The sequence below is a fragment of the Phaenicophaeus curvirostris genome, chromosome 4 (assembly GCF_032191515.1).
Source record: "Phaenicophaeus curvirostris isolate KB17595 chromosome 4, BPBGC_Pcur_1.0, whole genome shotgun sequence".
NCBI lineage: Eukaryota > Metazoa > Chordata > Aves > Cuculiformes > Cuculidae > Phaenicophaeus > Phaenicophaeus curvirostris.
This window is the reverse complement of record NC_091395.1, coordinates 78266171-78288217: the sequence shown is the minus strand read 5'-3', so window position 1 is coordinate 78288217 and position 22047 is coordinate 78266171. Positions and strand designations below refer to the sequence as shown.

Below are 22047 nucleotides of genomic sequence, written 5' to 3'. Positions count from 1 at the left end.
GGATGGATTTGGATGCATGATGTGGAATTTTAAATCGTTTTCCCCTGAAAAAATATCCCAACACCCCGGGTGGCATCAACCCAAGAGCATCCAGGGCTCTGGGTCCTCCAGCCCCAGTTTCAACCCTGTTGGAGGTGGTTTCATCACAGTGAGAGCTTGGATATGTTCTGGTGGAGTTCATGGAATCATTGAGACTGGAAAAGCTCTCCAAGCTCATCCAGTCCAGTCATCAGCCCAACACCCCCGTGTGACCAAACCGTGTCCTAAAATGCCACAACCACACGTTTCTTGAACCCCTTCAGGGATGGTGATTCCACCACTGTCCTGGACAACCTCTACCAGGGCTTCAACCACTCTTTCCATGAAGGAATTTTTCCCAGTATCCAACCTAACCCACCCCTGGTGCAACTCCAGGCTGTTTCCTCCCATCCCATCCTACCCCTTGTTCCTTGGAAGCAGAGCCTGACCCCCACCTGGCTCCAACCTCTTTTCCAGGAGCTTCACAGAGCCATGAGGTCTCCCCTCACCTCCTCTTCTCCAGGCTCATCAGCCCCAGGTCCCTCAGCTGCTCCTCATAAGACTTGTAACCCAGACCACAGGGGCTTTGAAACTCCTCAAGGTCATCCCTGAAGTATTATGTGCAATTTTGTTGTTGTCCCAGCTCCTAGGGATGCTCCGTGTCCCACCTAACACCCCTGCGACCCCAGCCAGAGCTGTGGGGCCTTCATACCCACCACCCCCAGCCTCACATCCCAAGTGGAGGATCAAAGCATTGTGGAATGGGTTGGGTTGGAAGGGACCTCAAAGCCCATCCAGTTCCACTCCCACTGGATCAGGCGCTCCAAGCCCCATCCAACCTGGCCTTGAACCCCTCCAGGGATGGGGCAGCCACCCCTGCTCTGGGCAACCTGGGCCAGGGCCTCCCCACCCTCCCAGGAGAACATTTCTCCCCACGATCTCATCTCAGTCTCCCCTCTTGCAGCTTCAAACCATTCCCCCTCATCCTGTCCCTGCCCTCTCTGACCAAGAGCCCCTCCCCAGCTCTCCTGGAGCCCCTTTCCCTACTGGAAGCTGCTCTGAGGTCTCCTTGGAGCCTTCTCTTCTCCAGGTTGAACAAGCCCAACTCTCCTAGCCTCCTCATACAGGAGGTGCCCTATGCTGAAAAAGACCTTTGAGATCATCGAGTTCGACCCTACCTGCCCACCACTAAACCACATCCATGAGCACCTCATCTACCCGGGTTTTAAACCCCTCCTGGGATGGGGACTCCACCAGCAGGGTCTGAGAAGACTTTTGGGGAAGAAATGTTTCCTGATGTCCCATCTGAACCTGCCTCGGTGGAACCTGAGGCCATTTCTTCTTGTCCTGTCACTGTCACTTGGGAGAAGAGACCAGTACCCACCTCACTCCAACCTCCTTTCAGGCAGTTGTAGACAGTGATGAGGTCTCCCCTCAGCCTCCTCTTCTCCTGGCTAAACACTCCCAGGTCCCTCAGACAGCTCTCGTGATCCTTGTTCTCCAGACTCTGCACCATCTCTGTTCCCTTCCCTGGATGCGCTCCAACCCCTCAATGTCCTTCTTGGCGTGAGGGCCCAAAACCGAACCCAGGATTCAAGGTGTGGCCTCACCAAGGCCAAATCCAGGGGTACAATCACCTCTCTGGTCCCGCTGGCCAGAGTTTCTGATTCAAGCCATGATGCCATTGGCCTTCTTGGCTACTGCTGGCTCATGTCCAACCACTGTTGACCAGCACCCCCAGGTCCTTTTCCACCTGGCAGCTCTCCATCTGCTTTTCCAAGCCTGGACCTGCCATGGTTGTTGTGTTTAGTACCCCCAGGAGGAGTCCATGGGTCCGAAGATCCCAGCCCAGCTCCGGGTCCAGCTCTGGTTTGGGCTGTCGGTCGATGAGAAGGAGTTCAACCAGTTTGCCGAGGGGAAGCTCTCCGTCTTCGCCGAAACTGTGAGCATCTCGCGAGGACCCCCCTAAAGGGCTTTTCATCCCCTCTCTGACATGGGAAGCAGCTCCACCATGGAGGGGAGGGGATGGGCTGGACCACGGGGGAAGATATTGCCTGGTGGTGGCCACATCAGCCCCTACCAACCATGGGAAGAAAGAACCATTTCCACCAGCATCCAGAATCGTAGAATCATGGAAAGGGTTGGGATGGATGGGGCCTCAAAGCCCATCCAGTTCCACCTCCTGCCATGAGCAGGGACACCTCCTACTGGGTCAGGTTGCTCCAAGCCTCCTTCAAGCCGGTCTTGAAAGTTGCCGATGAGCCACAAAGCCACATTGTGGCTTCACATCTCCTTCCACTTGCTGGGATGGAAATCTGGGGGTGCCCAGGGGGGTGGTGGGGGATTTAGGCTCTTCCCAAGAGGTCCATCCTCAGGATGGGGCTCTCCACGAAGAAAGGGATTCTTTATGGTCTTTTGAAGGGATGAATCAGATGATATTGTGCCTCCAGCACAAATCTCTCCCTGCTTTTACTCCCCCAGTATGAAAATCAGACCAAGCTCGCGCTGGTGGGCAACTGGGGCACGACCGGCCTGACCTACCCCAAGTACTCTGACGTCACTGGCAAGATCAAGCTGCCCAAGGACAGCTTCCGCCCCTCCACCGGCTGGACCTGGGCTGGAGATTGGTTCATCTGCCCCGAGAAGACGTGAGTGGTGGTTTTCTGTGAAGACCAGAGCTTGGGTGGACACCTCAAAAGCCTGAGTAGATGCTAAACTGATGGCAAGGGCAACCAGAAAGCTGGATGGTGGTCTGGGGTGCCAGAGAATCACAGAATTATAGAATCACCAGGTGGGAAAAGACCCACTGGATCATGGAGTCCAACCATTCCCATCAATCACTAACCCATGTCCCTCAGCACCTCGTCCACCCGGCCCTTAAACCCCTCCAGGGAAGGGGACTCAACCCCCTCCCTGGGCAGCCTCGGACAGGGACCAATCACCCTTGCCAGGAAATATTTTTTCCTGATGTCCAGCCTGACCCTCCCCTGGTGGAGCTTGAGGCCATTCCCTCTCGTCCTGTCCCCTGTCCCTTGGGAGAAGAGCCCAGCTCCCTCCTCTCCACAACCTCCTCTCAGGGAGTTGCAGAGAGCAATGAGGTCTCCCCTCAGCCTCCTCTTCTCCAGGATAAACCCCCCCAGCTCTCTCAGCCGCTCCTCTTCTTCTCCAGCCCCCTCACCAGCTTCGTTGCTCTTCTCTGGACTCGCTCAAGATCCTCAACATCCTTCTTGTGGGGAGGGACCAGAACTGACCCCAGGATTCGAGGAGCGGTCTCCCCAGGGCCGAGGCCAGAGGGAGAAGAACCTCCCTGGCCCTGCTGGCAGAGGCTGCCCAGGGAGAGGGTTGAGTCCCCTTCCCTGGAGGGGTTTAAGGGCCGGGTGGACGAGGTGCTGAGGGACGTGGGTTAGTGATTGATGGGAATGGTTGGACTTGATGATCCCGTGGGTCTTTTCCAACCTGGTGATTCTATGATTCATGGACGTGGTGGCCCCAGCACCCATCTCACCAGGGTGCTTGAGGAGCTTTGGAGATGGGATCCCAGTGGGGCACTGACAGGGTGGTGGCTGCTCAGCCATCTTCTTGTTTTGGATTTCAAGTCCATATATTGGACTTCGCCTGAGGCCTTGCAGGAGCTTTGCTTGGTGCGTTGGGGGTGGAAGAGGATCAGGAGGCAAAGAGTGTCACACCAGGAGGAGGGAGGACACAAGACAGAGCTGCTGCCCGTGCAGGGTTGGGAGGGCAGGAATGGGAGGCTCTGATGTCACACATCTACCTGGGGTTGCAGGTTGCTGCACGATGTGGACGCTGGGCACCTGAGCTTCGTGGAGGAGGTGTTTGAGAACCAGGTCCGGCTGCCTGGAGGCCAGTGGATCCACATGACTGAAGCCTACAGTGACGTGGTAAGGGCCGAGTGGACAGCTGGAGGCTGAGCCACCACCGCAGGAAGCCCCTCATGGGAGATCTAGGCAGCTGCTGGGCATCCTTTGGTTGAAAACACCCTTCCGCCCCACAGAACGGGGAGAAGGTCCTGCCCAAGGATGAGATCGAGTGTCCTCCAGGCTGGAAATGGGAAGATATAGAGTGGGACACCGACCTCAACAGAGCCGTGGATGAGAAAGGTACCAGAAAGCAGTTTTGAGTGTCCATGATGTTTTCATCTCCTTTACTCCGCCCATTGTGGTGTTTCTTCCATGGTCCCATCCAGCATCAGGGATAACATCCCCTCCATGGCCATGTGAGTTGCTCCACTGGCTTCAGGAGAAGGTGATCAAGCCCTGGGGGTCCCATCTCCTCCTTCCTCTGGGGGAGGTTGGGGCTGTTGGGCGGGCAGAGCTTTCCTTGCTGCTGGGGAAAGGTCAGGATTATCTTCTGGAAGATCTCACCTGGCTTTTGGACAAAGACGGATGGAAAGCATCAAGCTAGAGAGCTTCTGAGGTGGTCACGAGGGTTGGGATTGCCTGAGGAAGGAAGGACAGAGAGGAGAGTCCCCAGGTTGTGACTCTGAGCTGGTGGGACACCTGGGTGTCCCCAGAGGGTCATCTCTGTTGGGTGGCAGCATGATGGGTCGTTCTCTGCGTGGATCAGAAAATTGGGAAAGCACGTTGTGCCTGGAAAAAGCTCTGCTCCTGCTTGGGCCTAGATGAAGAGAGGACCCTGGTGGGAGGGTTCTTCTCCCACCTTCACCCAGGTGTCCCTTTCTCTCCAAGGCTGGGAATACGGCATCACCATCCCACCGGACCGCAAGCCCAAGGCCTGGGTGCCGGCTGAGAAGATGTATCACACCAACCGGCGACGGCGCTGGGTGCGGCTCCGCCGGAGGGACCTCACACAGATGGAGACCATGAAGAAGGTAGGATGGGGGCCAAGGAGAAGAAGGAGAGAGCAGGATGGGGCTGTGTCCTTGTCTCTCTCAGTGTGGAGGGTGGAGATAGAATCATAGAATCATGGAATCACCAGGTTGGAAAAGACCCCCAGGATCATGGAGTCCAACCATTCCCATCAATCACTAACCCATGTCCCTCAGCACCTCGGCCACCCGGCCCTTAAACCCCTCCAGGGAAGGGGACTCAACCCCCTCCCTGGGCAGCCTCGGACAGGGACCAATCACCCTTGCCAGGAAATATTTTTTCCTGCTGTCCAGCCTGACCCTCCCCTGGTGGAGCTTGAGGCCATTCCCTCTCGTCCTGTCCCCTGTCCCTTGGGAGAAGAGCCCAGCTCCCTCCTCTCCACAACCTCCTCTCAGGGAGTTGCAGAGAGCAATGAGGTCTCCCCTCAGCCTCCTCTTCTCCAGGATAAACCCCCCCAGCTCTCTCAGCTGCTCCTCTTCTTCTCCAGCCCCCTCCCCAGCTTCGTTGCTCTTCTCTGGACTCGCTCCAGAGCCTCAACATCCTTCTTGTGGGGAGGGCCCAGAACTGACCCCAGGATTCGAGGAGCGGTCTCACCAGTGCCGAGACCAGAGGGAGAAGAACCTCCCTGGCCCTGCTGGCCACGCCGGCTCTGATCCAAGCCAAGATGCCCTTGGCTTTCTTGGGCCCCTGCTGGCTCCTGTTCAACCAACCCCCCCAGGTCCTTCTCCTCCAGGCACTTTCCAGCCAGCCTTCTCCTAGTCTGGAGCTGCTCAGGGTTGTTGTGCCCCAAGGGCAGGACCCGCCATTTGGCCTCATTAACCCTCATCCCGTTGGTCTCAGCCCATGGATCCAGCCTGTTCAGATCCCTCTGGAGAACTTCAAAACCCTCCAGCAGATCCACCTTCCACCCAGCTCAGTGTCATCCCCAAACTTGCTCAGGGTGCCCTCGATGCCTTCATCCAGGTCATTGATAAAGACATTGAACAGGGCTGGACCCCTAGACAGATGCTTGTGTTTGCAGAATGCAGAGACCAGCTCTGCTCTGGAGCCTGGTGGCCCAGGTCTCTGTGCTGGAGCAGCAGCAGCCTCTGTGGTTTCCACCATGGGGGTCAACGTCTCCCAGAGGTGGAGACCTCTTCAGGGATGCTTGATCGGAATGTATGGTGGGACAGGGACCTCCACGAAGCAGCTCGGGGGACTGGGGCTGGCAGAGGTCCCAAGTTCCAGTCCTGCTTCCCTCTAGGTGGTGCAGTTGGACTACAAAAGCCACCACGGTGCTGCCGCTCTTCCCTCCAACCCCGACAAGGTCTCCAAGACACTTTTCTCCCTTCCCAGCACTTCTTCTGGGTCCGTGTGTGTGGGAAGCCTGGAGAACTACGAAGGGAAGTGAGTGTCACATGGAGGTGACACAGCTCGGGGGAGAAAAGCCCTTCATGGGCTTGTGACCGATGGCCAAAGGTCCCATGGTGGCAGCGCCGTGGTGGCTTCAGGAGGGAGCAGAAGCGATGGTGAAGCTGAGGGCAGGCGGGGCAGATGGAGATCCTGGTCCGACCCTGACCTGGGCAGGATGAGGCCCCTTCTTGCTCAGCAGGGGCAGCTCCCAGCCCAGAGAGACCCTTCTCTTGAGAGGAATGGTGGGACTTTGAGAGGAATGGTTGGACTCGATGGTCCAATGGGTCTTTTCCAACCTGGTGATTCTCTGATTCTCTGATTGTCCAAGTGGGGTTCACCACAAAGGCTCAATCCCTGCCTAAGCTGGAGAGATATGGGGAGAAGATGGGGTGGGACACCCAGAGCAGCTCAAAGAAGCTGAGATCATCTTTGGATGGGCACCACCCTGCCCCTGGAGAGCCCCAAGACCCAAGGTGTCACCATTGTCACCTGCAGGGGGGCCGTGGGGTGGTGGGTCTGAGCCTGGCTGTGTTCCTGCAGCACAAGCAGGAGGACCTGGATGGAGAAGGCTGGGAATATGCCTCACTCTTCGGTTGGCGCTTCCACCTGAAGTATCGCCGGACAGACAGCTTCCGCCGCCGCCGCTGGAGGCGCAGGATGGAGCCCCTGGAGCGCACGGGGGCCGCCGCCGTCTTCGCCTTGGAGGGGGCACTGGTAGGTGTCCACCTCAGCATCCAAAATCCCTGCCTGATGAACTTCATGGGGAGGTTCTTCTGGGCAGGTAAGATGCTGGGAGGCAGGATGTGAAGTGGTGACCCTCAAGCTGTGTTGGTTGTGGTGTCCTCTTCTCTCCCAGCACAACATAGATTGGGATCTGGGTTCTCTCTGCTCTCCTTGAGTAGAAGAGCTTGAGGGTCCCTACATGGGGAAGCCAAATATCCTCTTGGACACCGTATAGATGTCACCTGAGAGGACCTCATCATGTGGAAACCCTGATCCCAGCTTGACCGACCTTGCCTTGCTTTGTCTTGCAGGGGGGAGTGACCGATGACAAGAGTGATGACGGCAAATCCATCTCCACCCTCAGTTTTGGTGTCAACAGACCCACCATTTCGTGCATATTTGACTGTAAGACCCAAGGGTTGGAGGGCGTGGGGTGTGATTGCAGGGCCGTGAGTCCCAGCTTGGGGTCACCACCCAGCAGCCAGGATCATAGAATCACCAGGTTGGAAAAGACCCACCGGATCATGGAGTCCAACCATCCCCATCAATCACTAACCCATGTCCCTCAGCACCTTGTCCACCCGGCCCTTAAACCCCTCCAGGGAAGGGGACTCAACCCCCTCCCTGGGCAGCCTCGGACAGGGACCAATCACCCTTGCCAGGAAATATTTTTTCCTGCTGTCCATCCTGACCCTCCCCTGGTGGAGCTTGAGGCCATTCCCTCTCGTCCTGTCCCCTGTCCCTTGGGAGAAGAGCCCAGCTCCCTCCTCTCCACAACCTCCTCTCAGGGAGTTGCAGAGAGCAATGAGGTCTCCCCTCAGCCTCCTCTTCTCCAGGCTGAACCCCCCCAGCTCTCTCAGCCGCTCCTCTTCTTCTCCAGCCCCCTCCCCAGCTTCGTTGCTCTTCTCTGGACTCGCTCCAGAGCCTCAACATCCTTCTTGTGGGGAGGGCCCAGAACTGACCCCAGGATTCGAGGAGCGGTCTCCCCAGGGCCGAGGCCAGAGGGAGAAGAACCTCCCTGGCCCTGCTGGCCACGCCGGGTCTGATCCAAGCCAAGATGCCCTTGGCCTTCTTGGCCCCCTGGGCCCCTGCTGGCTCCTGTTCAACCAACCCCCCCAGGTCCTTCTCCTCCAGGCACTTTCCAGCCAGCCTTCTCCTAGGCTGGAGCTGCTCAGGGTTGTTGTGCCCCAAGGGCAGGACCCACCATTTGGCCTCGTTAACCCTCATCCCGTTGGTCTCAGCCCATGGATCCAGCCTGTTCAGATCCCTTTGGAGCCTCCTGCCTTCCAGCAGATCCAGCTTCCCCCCAGCTAATGTCACCTGCAAACTTGATAACGGTGCATATTTCGAAGCTCTCCAGGAGCAGGGACTGCACTACCACCCTTGGCAACCTCTTCCAAAGCTTCACCACTCTTTGAATAAAGAGACCTTTCCTGATATCCAGCCTAAACCTGCCCTGGTGCACCTTGAGGCCATTTCCTCTCCTGCCAGAGGTAGAATCCCCTCTGTTCCCCTGGATTCATCTCTTACCAGTGTCTCCTCTCATCCCTGTAGGTGGGAACCGATACCATCTCCGCTGCTACATGTACCAAGCTCGGGATCTGATCGCCATGGACAAGGACAGCTTCTCAGGTATGGCCAGAAGCCCATGTCCATGTGTTTGTGCGGTGACGAACCGCAATGGGGCAGGGAGGATCTAGAGAGGGATGTGGCCAGGCTGGATCCATGGGTGGAGGGCAGGGAGGATCTAGAGAGGGATGTGGCCAGGCTGGATCCATGGGTGGAGGGCAGGGAGAATCTAGAGAGGGATGTGGCCAGGCTGGATCCATGGGTGGAGGGCAGGGAGGATCTAGAGAGGGATGTGGCCAGGCTGGATCCATGGCTGGAGGGCAGGGAGGATCTAGAGAGGGACCTGGCCAGGCTGGATCCATGGCTGGAGGGCAGGGAGGATCTAGAGAGGGACCTGGCCAGGCTGGATCCATGGATGGAGGGCAGGGAGGATCTAGAGAGAAGGGAGGGGAGGCCCTTCCTTGGGTGAAAGCCGGACAAGGACGACATGAGGAACAAGGCGACACACAACGCGGAATTGTGATCCCTGCAGCCTTAACGACGGAGAAAGGTCATCAAGGGGGCTTTGGAGGTAGAAAAACAAGCCTTGTGTGTGAGAGGCTCCAAACAAAGGGCCTTTGTGAGGCCACCTTGGAGGAGAAGGAGGAGGAGGATTAAAAAAAAAGAAGAAAAAGAGCAAAAAAAGAGTGTCCAAATCCATGGGCTTTTGTTTATCGTAACGTATTCGCGTTCCTCTTACTGGAAAAAAAAAGAGGACAAGTGGGAAAGGTTCTTCCCAGCGTGAATGGGGCTCCCTGCAAGTGGCCACCAAGCAAAGAGCCCCAGCTCATTGACCACATCTGCTGTGGTCCAGGTGCCAAATAGACCCCCCTTGGACCTCCCATCACTGGAAGAGGAAGGGATGGGGGACCAGTTCCACCTCCTGCCATGGGCAGGGACACCTCCCACTGGATCAGGGTGCTCCAAGCCCCATCCAACCTGGCCAGGAGGACAACCTAACCCCAACAGATTATGCCAACCATGTCCTGGGCTGCATCCAGAGCAGCGTGGCCACCAGGGCCAGGGAGGGGATCCTGCCCCTCTGCTCCACTCTGGGAGGCCCACCTGGAGTCCTGGGTCCAGCTCTGGGGTCCCCAACAGAAGAAGGAGATGAAGCTGTTTGAACAGGTTCAGAGGAGGCCACGGAGATGATGTGAGGCTGGAGAACCTCCCGTAGGAGGCTGAAAGAGTTGGAGTTGTCCAGCCTGGAGAAGAGAAGGCTACAAGGAGACCTTAGAGCATCTTCTAGTAGGGGAAGGGGCTCCAGGAAAGCTGGGAAGGGGCTGTTTCTGAGGGCTTGGAGGGACAGGATGAAGGGGAACAGCTTTAGATTGGAAGGGGGAAGATTGAGATGAGATATTAGGTAGAAATTCTTCACAATGAGGGTGGGGAGGCCCTGGCCCAGGTTGCCCATGGAAGTGGTGGCTGCCCCATCCCTGCAGGTGTTCAAGGCCAGGTTGGATGGGGCTTGGAGCAACCTGATCCAGTGGGAGGTGTCCCTGCCCATGGCAGGAGTTGGAACTGGATGGGTTTGAGGTCCCCTCTGACCCAAACCATCCCATCCATCTTGGGAAGGAACCATGATGTAACTGATGTAAAGGGTTAAGTGCTGGAAACCTTGGCCTCATCCTCTTCTCAGCTGGAGTTGCCTGGCCCTGTAGCACCTGTAGCTCCTTCAGCCTGTTCAATTCTTCCCCCACACCTTGTTGGCCCTCGAATGACCATGATTTGCCTTCTCCTTCCTAGGACTGATGGCTCTAACTCATCTTCTGCCTCTTGTCTAACGACTCTTGCAGATCCTTATGCCATTGTCTCCTTCCTCCACCAAAGCCAGAAGACGGTGGTGATAAAGAACACCTTGAATCCCACCTGGGACCAGACACTCATCTTCTATGAGATAGAGATCTTTGGGGACCCTGAGAAGGTGTCTGACTCCCCTCCCAACATCGTGGTGGAGATATACGACCATGACACCTACGTAAGTGTGTTGGCTTGAGGTGGATCTTCACTGTGTGAGTGGTGGGGTAGATGGGACAAAGGCACGGCACGGTTCCTGCCCTCTGGAGTGCGATGTTGAAGACCAGGTTGGATGCTTGAGGTTGGCCTCAAGCTCCACCAGGGGAGGGTCAGGATGGACAGCAGGAAAAAATTTTTCCCAGAAAGGGTGATTGGTCCCTGTCCGAGGCTGCCCAGGGAGGGGGTTGAGTCCCCTTCCCTGGAGGGGTTTAAGGGCCGGGTGGATGAGGTGCTGAGGGACATGGGTTAGTGATTGATGGGAATGGTTGGACTCCATGATCCAGTGGGTCTTTTCCAACCTGATGATTCTATGATTCTCTGATTCTATGATTCAAAAGCAGAAGGGATTTTAGGCTCCGTGGAAGTGAAGGGCGCTTAGAATCCAGCTCAGGAACCTCTCAGGAACTCTTCTGCCCTCCCTCCTCCACTAGGCACCAGCAGGAAGCAGGAAAAGCAACCAAAGATCATGTCACAGAGCAGTGAATGAGATTTTTTTAAGAGCTGCTGATGCTTAAAGAACTTCTGCTGTGGAGATTGTGTGATCTTCTAGGAATTTCACCTCATATTTAAGCCAAAATACCCAAGAAAAAGTTCATTTCCAGCTCTGATGGCTCCAAGGAGGGGATTGAAAACTCTAGGGGCATCAAAACCATCTTTTTTAATCAACTGGTGCCATAATGGTCGAGACATGGAGCCCAGTTTTGGAGTGACGGGGTCTCAGCTGGGATGTGGGTGCGTGGTGATGGATTCCACCAGGGAATGGGGTGAGAAGGAAGCTCCCCATGCCCGTGGTTGCTTTTCAGGGTGCTGATGAGTTCATGGGGCGCTGCATCTGCAAGCCCAGCCTGGCGCGCTCGCCCCGGCTCTCCTGGTACCCGGTCATCAAGGCGAATAGAAATGTTGGGGAGCTGCTGGCTGCCTTCGAGTTGATTCAGAGGGAGAAGGTGAGATCCTCATCTGGACCTGGTCCTGTCTCTAGTTGGAATGCAAGCTCCTGCTCTTGGAGTCTCTCCTTGCCCAGCAGAGGATCCAAGAGAGGCTGAGAGAGTGGGGGTTGCTCAGCCTGGAGAAGAGAAGGCTCCAGGGAGACCTTAGAGCAGCTTCTAGTACCTGAAGGAGCTCCAGGAAAGCTGGGGAGGGGCTTCTAACAATGGTCTGGAGGGACAAGATGAGGGGAATGGCTTTAAATTGGAAGGGGGAAGCTTGAGATGAGATCTTAGGGAGATATTGTTCTCGATGAGGGTGGGGAGGCCCAGGTTGCACAGGGAAGTGGTGGCTGCTCCATCCCTGGAGGTGCTGAAGGCCAGGCTGGATGGGGCTTGAAGCAACGGGATCCAGTTGGAGGTGTCCCTGCCCATGACAGCTTGGAGCTTCAGCATCTTCCCACCTGGAAGAACCTGGTGTGTTTGGCCCCAGCTTGTTGTCCTTCGCTCAGTGTTTGTTTTTGGATGAGTTTGTGAGCTGAAGCGCGTGGTGGCTCTTGCAGCGCTCAATGCTCAGCGTTGGCCCTTCTTGTAACAAGCCCCAGGGGAAGGAGACACCTCGTGTGGGAGAGACTCCTCCTCATGTCCCACCACACTCATGAGCTTTCTCAGCTTCTCCATCCCCTGCACTCACCACCTCCTCACCCATGTGGCTTCTCCACCAGCCGTGGTGCCCGGCTGCAGCTCAGATGTGGCTCAGTGCCACGGAAAATGGATGGACTTGAAGGCTAAATCTCCCCTTCCCGTGCCTCCATCCCAGCTCAGAGGTTCTCAATGGGTTTGAGGGTCCCACAGCTCCTCCCTTTCTCCATCGTGAGTCCCAGCTCTGCTCCTGGTGGGATGCTGAGCCCTGGGGATGACACTTCTGCGGCTGCGAGGGTGGATGAGCTGGGACAAGCCTTGCTGCACCAGCCCAGAGCTGCTGGTGGACATCAGGAGATGTCTCTGCTGCTGGGGGGCACAAAATCATCTGCATGCAGCCTCCTTCTTGCTCAGAAATTACTGAACTGGGTGGAGAAGATATCTTAGAGTGGTCTCCTCTCCCTGAGGACCTAATTTGATCCTAGCAGAAGGCAGCTGGGTGGATTTGAGGCTCTGCTTGTGCTCCTTGGAGGAACATTCTTTGTTCCTAGGGTGATTGGTGCCCAGTGCTGGGCATGGTTGGAGCAGTGTGAGGCCATGGGTGGTGGGGCTGATATTTCTCTGTGGGACAAAGCTGTGGTAGCACCAGAAGTGCGAATGGAACCTCTGTGTTTTGTCTCCACAGCCGGCTGTCCACCACATCCCTGGCTTTGAGGTAACGTCTTTCTCCTGTTCCTGACTCCTAGGGCTTGTGGTCCTCTTATTGTCCCCTCCCCTGCCCCAACAGAGCTGCTGGGTCCCAGAACCACCAGCTGTTCCTGCAGAGATTTCTGGTGGTCCTTGCAATTGCGACCTTACAGGACGAGGTGCTGAGGGACATGGGTTAGCGATTGATGGGAATGGTTGGACTCGATGATCCTGGGGGTCTTTTCCAACCTGGTGATTCTATGATTCTATGATAAATTGTCCATCCTATCTTAGAGACTTGTTCTAGGGCGGAGGAATCCCCGTGTAGAGCTGCCAGTGTCCTTCAGCTGATGGTGAAGAGCTGGAGAGAGGAGGGCAGGTCCCTTTTGACCCCTAGGACAGGGCAGATGGGTCCCACTCCTGATGTCGTTCCTTGCATCTCAGCCACACTGTTACCTTCCTAACCTGGTGGGAGTTTAGGGCTGAGCTTCTCAACAAACCCACCACGTTCCTACCCTGCAGCCCAGGTGATGGGTGATGGGTTTTGACATCCAGAGGGACCTGGACAACCTGGGGAGGTGGGGCTGTGAGAAACTCATGAGGTTCAACCAGGCCAAGGGCAAAGTCCTTCACCTGGGTTGGGGAGATGTGTGGTTTCAATCCAGGCTGGGTGGAGAACAGCTTGGGAGCAGCCCTGAGGAGAAGGACTTGGGGTGGTGGGGGAGAAGCTCAACAGGAGCCACAATGTGCGCTCAGAGCCCAGAAACCCCCCGTGTCCTGGGCTGCATCCAGAGCCACGTGGCCACCAGGGCCAGGGAGGGGATCCTGCCCCTCTGCTCCGCTCTGGGAGACCCACCTGGAGTCCTGGGTCCAGCTCTGGAGTCCTCAGCACAGGGAGGACATGGAGCTGGTGGAGCGAGTCCAGAGGAGGCCACGGAGATGATGTGAGGGCTGGAGAACATCCCATACGAGGCCAGGGTGGGAGAGTTGGGGTTGTTCAGCCTGGAGAATAAAAGGCTCTGAGGAGAACTTAGAGCAGGTTCCAGTAGGGAAAGGGGCTCCAGGAGAGCTGGGGAGGGACTCTTGATTAGGGAGGGCAGGGACAGGATGAGGGGAAAAGTTTTGAGCTGCAAGAGGGGAGATTGAGGTGAGATCTTAGGGAGAAATGTTCTCCTGGGAGGTATGGAGGTCTTGGCCCTGGTTGTCCAGAGCAGTGGTGGCTGCCCCATCCCTGGAGGGGTTCAAGGCCAGGTTGGATGGGGCTTGGAGCCCCTGATCCAGTGGGAGGTGTCCCTGCCCATGGGAGGGGATGGAATTGGATGGGGTTTGAGGTCCCTTCGCACCCAAACCATTCCAGGATTTTAAATGGTTTTAAGTCACCTTCACTATGTTCTTCTCAAACCCGGAGGTGGTGGTGGGCAGGATCTTGGAAAGCTTCCTTGTTGTATTCAGTTAGCAACTACACTTATAACCTGAGGATGGTCTTATGGATGAGAATTGCTCTAACTGTGTCCTCTCCTCCTCTTCTCCAGAACGAGCTCTCCTCCAGCCTGGATGAGGTGAGTCTGTAAGGTTTGGTTGTCTCTTCATCTTGGAGATTAGTCAGATTGTGCCTGCATGGGGCAGCCTCTTCTTTTCAGACGAGTCAAGTTCATAGCATCAGGATTTTTGAACCTGAGTGGTCACGAGCAGGACAGGGTAGATGCTCCAAGCTTGAACCACGAAGCCTTCCAGACGGTTGGGCATGTTGGGTGACATCTAACTCTCGTGGGATGTGCTTGCATGAGGTCCACTGGTGTGCAACCCTTCCAAACAAAGCATGCGAGAGCTAAAATGCTGGGCTGAGCATGGTGGGACCTCAACTGAGATCCCAGCTAAAGAACTGCAGCTTTTCATGGGGAATTTGCCACCGACTGGGGCACGTGGTGGGACATTCCAGCTGCTCCAAAGGAAATAAGCTCAGCAGGATCACAAGCTGCTTGGACAACCTTGTTGTCCAGAGCTTCTGTGTCCTACAGAGCAGATCACGGGCTGAACCAAGTGGTGTCAGTGTAGATCTTGGAGAACCCCAAGCAGGGAGCTGAGCAAAGGACATGTCTGTTTGAGTGTTGTGGTGGACCTAGGAGACAGTCAACCTCAAGTCTGGGAGATGAGCTCTGAGGGACCTGAAGCACCCAAAGAGCCTGGCCACATTTCCATGAAAGGTTGGATGGGACAAACCCATTTTTCCAAGATGGGTTTCTTCCACCCTGAAGTTTTGGGGCTCATCTTTGTGCTCCGTGGGGGTTGAGATGGATGAGCTGGTGTGAACGTAACCATCTCTCTGCTCTTTCTCCTCCATTTCTTGCCACTGCCATTTGTGGACGGGCCGCTCCACAGCTCTTCACCCCTGCCTTGTTCTACGAGGGGCTCCTCCAATGGGTACCTGTTGTGCTCAAGCTCTTCACTCTACTCTGTTCCTCTGCCTTTGCCCAGAAACCAAGCAAAGTCCCAACAGAGCTTCTTGGGGAGACCAGCTCCTTGAGACACGGCCTTGCCTGCCCCATAGCAACCCCACCTGGACCACCCAAAACAGCGATGCCAGCCCGAGGTCTCCAGTGACCTTAGCAGTAAATAAAAAACCTTGTGGAGAAGCAGGCTTATCCGTGCCTCATCCCTGGAGGTCTTCAAGGCCAGGTTGGATGAGGCTTTGAGCAACCTTGTCCAATGGGAGGTGTCCCTGCCCATGGCAGGGGTTGGAACTGGATGGGCTTTGAGATCCCTTCCAACCCAACCCTTTCCATGATGCTCTGGACCTCACCCTGCTGTCTACGTTTGGCCTCACCCTGAAGGAAACCTCCTTCTGTCTATGTAGAACCACAGAACTGGTTTGGTTGGACACATGGTTCATCAACAGCCTTATCCAAGCCCCATCCTGTCCCCAGCAGCTTGGTGGCCACCAGATGAGTTGTTGCATGAACACCAGCCCCTTCCTGCAGCTGGAGGTGATGTCAACCCTCCATCCCACGTCGCTGCCCCCACTAAACTGTCTTCTGCTCTTTGGGAGCTGGTCCCTTCTCATCCTGTCCAACGCAAGGAGCTGTATTTCACTAATTAACCTTTTACTAATTAACCCCCTGCTGCTGCTTCTTCACCCCCTCTCCTCATCCCTCTCCATAACTACCTGGTCGAGGTCTGGGTGTGGGATAATTGTGATTTCATCCCCTTCTCCCCTAAAGGAGGAACCTTTGAGGAGGTTCCTTGATGAGGAACCTTGGTGGAGAGTGGATCCCTCTTAGTTCCTTTTGGAAGGTGCAGGGATTGCTCTCAGCAGTAGATGTTTGATCTCTTCCAGAGTCAGATTAAAGGAGACAAAGAGTTTGCAAGTCCCTTCATCCCCAAACCCTCATCTCCCCCTGTCCATGTGTCCTGGACTTCTGGAGGGAGACAGTCTTGTAGGAGGAGGAGGCCTTGGGGCAACACGGGGTGGGATGAGGAGGTGATGGGGTTGATGTTCCATCACGCCATGACCTGATGCACCCTTCACATCTGTGTTTTTCTGCAGTCCGCGGACTCGGACCTTCCGTACCCCCCACCGCAGCGGGAGCCCAACATTTACATGGTCCCTCAAGGGATCAAACCGGTCCTGCAGCGCACGGCCATCGAGGTGAGTGGTGGGGACCCCACGGGGCACCTCGCTCCCTCCCAGAGTAATGTCCCAAATGGGAGATGAGACCCAGAAATGGGATCCAAGCCAGACCTGATGGATCCAGAGTCCTGCCGGTCCCGGGAGCTGGTTGTGCCCACGGTTGATGGGTCAATAAATGTTGTCTTGGTGGGAAAACAGGTGTCACCGAGCAGTCAAGGCCTAGGGTGGAGCACAGCCCTGGAACACATTTGGTTTTTAGAAGGACACCAAGATGATATCTGCCCAAACTGGAGGTTCTCCATTACACACACACACAGCCTGGCTGGAAAGCTGCCTGGAGGAGAAGGACCTGGGGGGTTGGTTGAACAGGAGCCAGCAGGGGCCCAGGGGGCCAAGAAGGCCAAGGGCATCTTGGCTTGGATCAGACACGGCGTGACCAGCAGGTCCAGGGAGGTTCTTCTCCCTCTGGACTCGGCACTGGGGAGACCGCTCCTCGAATCCTGGGGTCAGTTCTGGGCCCCTCCCCACAAGAAGGATGTTGAGGCTCTGGAGCGAGTCCAGAGAAGAGCAACAAAGCTGGTGAAAGGGCTGGAGAAGAAGAGGAGCGGCTGAGAGAGCTGGGGGGGTTTAGCCTGGAGAAGAGGAGGCTGAGGGGAGACCTCATTGCTCTCTGCAACTCCCTGAGAGGAGGTTGTGGAGAGGAGGGAGCTGGGCTCTTCTCCCAAGGGACAGGGGACAGGACGAGAGGGAATGGCCTCAAGCTCCACCAGGGGAGGGTCAGGATGGACAGCAGGAAAAAATTTTCCTGGAAAGGGTGATTGGTCCCTGTCCGAGGCTGCCCAGGGAGGGGGTTGAGTCCCCTTCCCTGGAGGGGTTTAAGGGCCGGGTGGACGAGGTGCTGAGGGACATGGGTTAGTGATTGATGGGAATGGTTGGACTCCATGATCCTGGGGGTCTCTTCCAACCTGGTGATTCTATGATTCTATGATCTGTCCTTCATGGCTGGCCAACCTTCAGGTTTACCTCCTTGCTGAGAAGCTCAAGTGAGAGACCCAAAGCCAGACGTTTAGCTCATTCTTTGCTGTGTGTTCTCACCCTTCAGATCCTGGCCTGGGGGCTGAGGAACCTCAAGAGCTACCAGCTGGCCAGTGTCACCTCTCCCAGCCTTCTGGTGGAGTGTGGAGGCCAGCTCGTGCAGTCCTGTGTCATCAAGAATGTCAAGAAGAACCCCAACTTTGACATCTGTGTGCTCTTCATGGAAGTGGTGAGGGCCTGGTCGCCACTCTGTGGTGATGGGGTCGTAGTAGAGGTGGTTGGGAAGGGCCTCTGGAGGTCCCACAAGGGAATGAACCCTATGGTGAAGCTCATTCTGTCCTGCTCCGTCTCGGTTCCCTTTGGAGAGGAGCAGAGCAGCTGTAGTTACATCTAGGGAAGGGATTGTCCTCCTGGACTCAGGCCACACCTCGAATCCTGGGCTCAGTTCTGGGCCTCCAACAAAGCCCTGGAGGGGCTGGAGCGCATTTGGAGAAGGAAACGGAGCTGGGAAGGGGCTGGAGATCAGGGGTTGCGGGAGCAGCTGAGGGACCTGGGGCTGTTGAGCCTGGAGAAGAGGAGGTGAGGGGAGACCTCCTGGCTCTGCGCAGCTCCCGGAAAGGAGGTTGTGGAGAGGTTGGTGTTGGTCTTCTCCTGAGGAACAAGGGATGGGACGAAACGGTCTCAAGTTGCACCGGGAGAGGGTGAGACTGGATATTAGGAAACATTTCTTCACTGAAAAAGTGGTGAAGCACTGGAAGAAGCTGCCCAGGGCGATGGTGGAGTCCCCATCCCTGGAGGGTTTCAGAGATCATGTAGACGTGGAACTTGGGACATGGTTTTGTAGGCATAGTGGTGTGGAAAGTTGGACTTGATGATCTCAGGGGTCTTTTCCAGCCTTGATGATTCCATGTTTCTCAGCTCCTGCGTTCTCTGCCCACAGCGTTTGCCCAAGGAGAGCCTCTACAGCCCTCCCATCATCGTCAAAATCATCGACAACAGGCCCTTTGGCCGAAGGCCCGTGGTGGGGCAGTGCACCATCCGCTCGCTGGAGGACTTCTACTGCGACCCCTACCGCGAGGAGAGGGACGGTCCCCAGGAGCACTCAGGTACGCGTTGCCATGAAGACCACGCTGGCTGCACCCCTGTGCCCTCTCCAGGAGGAGCCGTGGGTGGCTGGGTGCGTTGCTTTTAGCTCAGCCCAGCTCTAGGTCCCATCCAGAAAGCCCAGGAGATGCCAAGGAGGAGCTTAGCTCTGAGGTTGGTTGGTTGGTGAGCTGGGTTGTGCCTTGGCCAAGCTGCTCAACCCACAGGAACGTGAGATTTGGTTGATGTGAAGGCTTTGGGCAGGGTTGAGGGCACTCCTGGAGCTGGATAACAAGGTGTCTTGGCTTTGGATATTCTCCTCCTGCTGGTTGTTCTCCTTCTGCTGGATGTTCTCCTCCGGCTGGATGTTCTTCTCCTGCTGTATGTTCTCCTCCTGCTTGATGTTCTCCTCCTGCTTGATGTTCTCCTCCGGCTGGATGTTCTTCTTCTGCTTGATGTTCTTCTTCTGCTTGATGTTCTCCTACGGCTGGACGTTCTCCTGCTGGATGTTCTCACATGCTTGATGTTCTTCTTCTGCTGGATGTTCTCATCATGCTTGTGCTTGCTCTGATTGCAGATGACGTGAGCCTCACGCCCAGGGATGATGTCCTCATTGACATCGATGACAAAGAGCCTCTCATTCCTGTCCAGGTATGGAATAAAACGATACAACGGGAACCCACCCGTGTCTTTGTCCCATATGGGGCAACTTGTGCAGGTACAGGGCTGGGGTGGAGGTGGATGCAGATCTGATGTGAGGTCATGGCCACCTCTGTTTTCATCCCATCTCCTCCACCACGGCATAACCAACAACCACAAACTCATCCTTCTCCCCCATGTTTAATATGAGGCGTTGGATTTGCTTTCCTGGAGGTGACATCACAGCCTCTCTCCATGCCAGGTTCTTCCTTCCAGCATCTCCTCCTCAGATGTTTGGTTTGGGGCTGAAAAAGGTGATATGAGATGCTGAGTTTATCTCTTGGAAGATGACAAGCCTTGACAGGACTGACCCCAGCACTGGAGAGGATGAACGGGTGCTGGCAGGTGGGATGGTTTGCTCAAGGCCACACCTGAAGGTTCCTTCAGGCTCAGTTGTCCTTACCACCACCCCATGGCTGGTCTCCTTTCCCTAGTTCTTCTCCCAAATCCATCTGCTGCTTTCAGCAGCTCCAGTTACCCTGCAGAGGGCCATGGTGGGATCTGTGATTCCACAAGATCCGTGGTGGTAGGATCTGGACATGCTTTAGGAGGGTCAGTGAAGGAGGAACGTGCTGGTACTGTCACAGAAAGCTTCTACGTGTCACAAGTTTGAGGGGTCTCAGCTGTCCCTTGTAGATGCAGCTTGGGGTTGCCGTTCTCCTTCCTCTAGAAGAGCTGGTGACACACTGGTGGCACTAGATGACCTGGTGCTTCATGCTTGGGTTTCCTTGGCAGTAGATGTGTCCTCTTCAAGGCAGAGGCCACTCAGTGCTGATAAATGTGTGTGAATCACAAATCCATAGGTGACCTTGGTTACTCAGGAGCAGCTGAGAGGCTGCTCAGAGGCTTTTGGTGGAGCTTTTCATGGTCTTCTACTCCCTTTAGTGTATTTAATGTGCACGGGTGTTTCCATCCTTCACGTTTCAAGGCTGTGGGTGCTGCGTGGTTCCTCAGGCTGGAAAAGCCTCTCAGGTGTGGTGGCCTCAAGTCTTTCTCTTCATGAGGATTTCACCATCCACTGGTCTGTGCCATCAGCTATGGAACCATAGAATGTCCTGAGTTGGAAGTGGTGTCCCCAGGGCTCAGGGCTGGGTCCAACCCTGGTCAGTGTCTTTATCAATGACCTGGATGAAGGCATCGAGGGCACCCTGAGCAAGTTTGCAGGTGACACTGAGCTGGGTGGAAGCTGGATCTGCTGGAGGGTCGGGAGGCTCCAAAGGGATCTGAACAGGCTGGATCCATGGGCTGAGACCAACGGGATGAGGGTTAACGAGGCCAAAGGGCGGGTCCTGCCCTTGGGGCACAACAACCCTGAGCAGCTCCAGACTAGGAGAAGGCTGGCTGGAAGGTGCCTGGAGGAGAAGGACCTGGGGGGGTTGGTTGAACAGGAGCCAGCAGGGGCCCAGGGGGCCAAGAAGGCCAAGGGCATCTTGGCTTGGATCAGACCCGGCATGGCCAGCAGGGCCAGGGAGGTTCTTCTCCCTCTGGCCTCGGCCCTGGGGAGACCGCTCCTCGAATCCTGGGGTCAGTTCTGGGCCCCTCCCCACAAGAAGGATGTTGAGGCTCTGGAGCGAGTCCAGAGAAGAGCAACGAAGCTGGGGAGGGGGCTGGAGAAGAAGAGGAGCGGCTGAGAGAGCTGGGGGGGTTTAGCCTGGAGAAGAGGAGGCTGAGGGGAGACCTCATTGCTCTCTGCAACTCCCTGAGAGGAGGTTGTGGAGAGGAGGGAGCTGGGCTCTTCTCCCAAGGGACAGGGGATGGGACGAGAGGGAATGGCCTCAAGCTCCACCAGGGGAGGGTCAGGCTGGACAGCAGGAAAAAAAAAATTCATGGAAAGGGTGATTGGTCCCTGTCCGAGGCTGCCCAGGGAGGGGGTTGAGTCCCCTTCCCTGGAGGGGTTTAAGGGCCGGTTGGACGAGGTGCTGAGGGACATGGGTTAGTGATTGATGGGGATGGTTGGACTCCATGATCCAGTGGGTCTTTTCCAACCTGGTGATTCTATGATGATAGGTCCTCCCTGCATCTGAGCAGGCTTTGCTTAAGCAGGAGCACACATTGCATGTTGCAACCTCTGCCCCGTTCGAGGCTTTGGGCTATGAAACAATCAAGCTTTTGGCCCGTTCTTGGCCAAAGCTGTGTGTGTGGAACTCCAGCCTCTTGTGGTCTTGAGTGCAGCTGGCCCTGCTCCTGCCTACCACCCCCAAACGTTGATGAGATCCAGGTTGGTGCTCTCATCCCGCAGTGCTTGCAGTGAAGTGTATCGCATGAGCTGGCTTTTTGGGTTCCTCACCAGCCAAGAGGTGGAACGTTCCTCTCCTCATCTCCCTGGGATGCTGGCATCTCGTCCTGAGCTGCTTCGCTATCACAGAATCACAGAATCACAGAATAACCAGGTTGGAAGAGACCCACCGGATCACCGAGTCCAACCGTTCCTACCAAACACTAAACCATATCCCTCAGCACCTCATCCACCCGTGCCTTAAACACCTCCAGGGAAGGTGACTCAACCACCTCCCTGGGCAGCCTGTTCCAGTGCCCAATGACCCTCTCCGTAAAGAATTTTTTCCTAACGTCTAGCCTAAACCTCCCCTGTCGGAGCTTGAGGCCATTCCCTCTTGTCCTGTCCCCTGTCACTTGGGAGAAGAGGCCAGCACCCTCCTCTCTACAACGTCCTTTCATTAGGAACTGGACAGGAGAGCTGGAAAACATTGGCCCAAGCGAACGAGTGGCGTTGAAAGGAGAAAGAGAC

The 22047-nt window shown here is 56.0% G+C and overlaps 1 protein-coding gene across 6 annotated transcripts in view; it reads left to right on the top strand.

The window, feature by feature from the left end:
* DYSF (dysferlin) overlaps positions 1–22047 on the top strand; it is a 95682-nt gene that overhangs the window by 29581 nt on the left and 44054 nt on the right. For 5 of the 6 annotated variants that reach the window (XM_069856599.1, XM_069856598.1, XM_069856597.1 and 2 more), the window contains 16 exons: positions 1829–1960; positions 2500–2666; positions 3803–3917; positions 4031–4136; positions 4725–4867; positions 6798–6971; positions 7292–7385; positions 8535–8612; positions 10385–10566; positions 11408–11548; positions 12855–12884; positions 14389–14415; positions 16401–16502; positions 17587–17748; positions 18460–18625; positions 19180–19253. In XM_069856599.1, the coding sequence (XP_069712700.1) occupies positions 1829–1960; positions 2500–2666; positions 3803–3917; positions 4031–4136; positions 4725–4867; positions 6798–6971; positions 7292–7385; positions 8535–8612; positions 10385–10566; positions 11408–11548; positions 12855–12884; positions 14389–14415; positions 16401–16502; positions 17587–17748; positions 18460–18625; positions 19180–19253 (1893 nt within the window). Of the gene's footprint in view, positions 1–1828; positions 1961–2499; positions 2667–3802; positions 3918–4030; positions 4137–4724; positions 4868–6797; positions 6972–7291; positions 7386–8534; positions 8613–10384; positions 10567–11407; positions 11549–12854; positions 12885–14388; positions 14416–15235; positions 15278–16400; positions 16503–17586; positions 17749–18459; positions 18626–19179; positions 19254–22047 lie in introns of all 6 variants that reach the window. The other variant, XM_069856594.1, reaches the window with a different exon arrangement.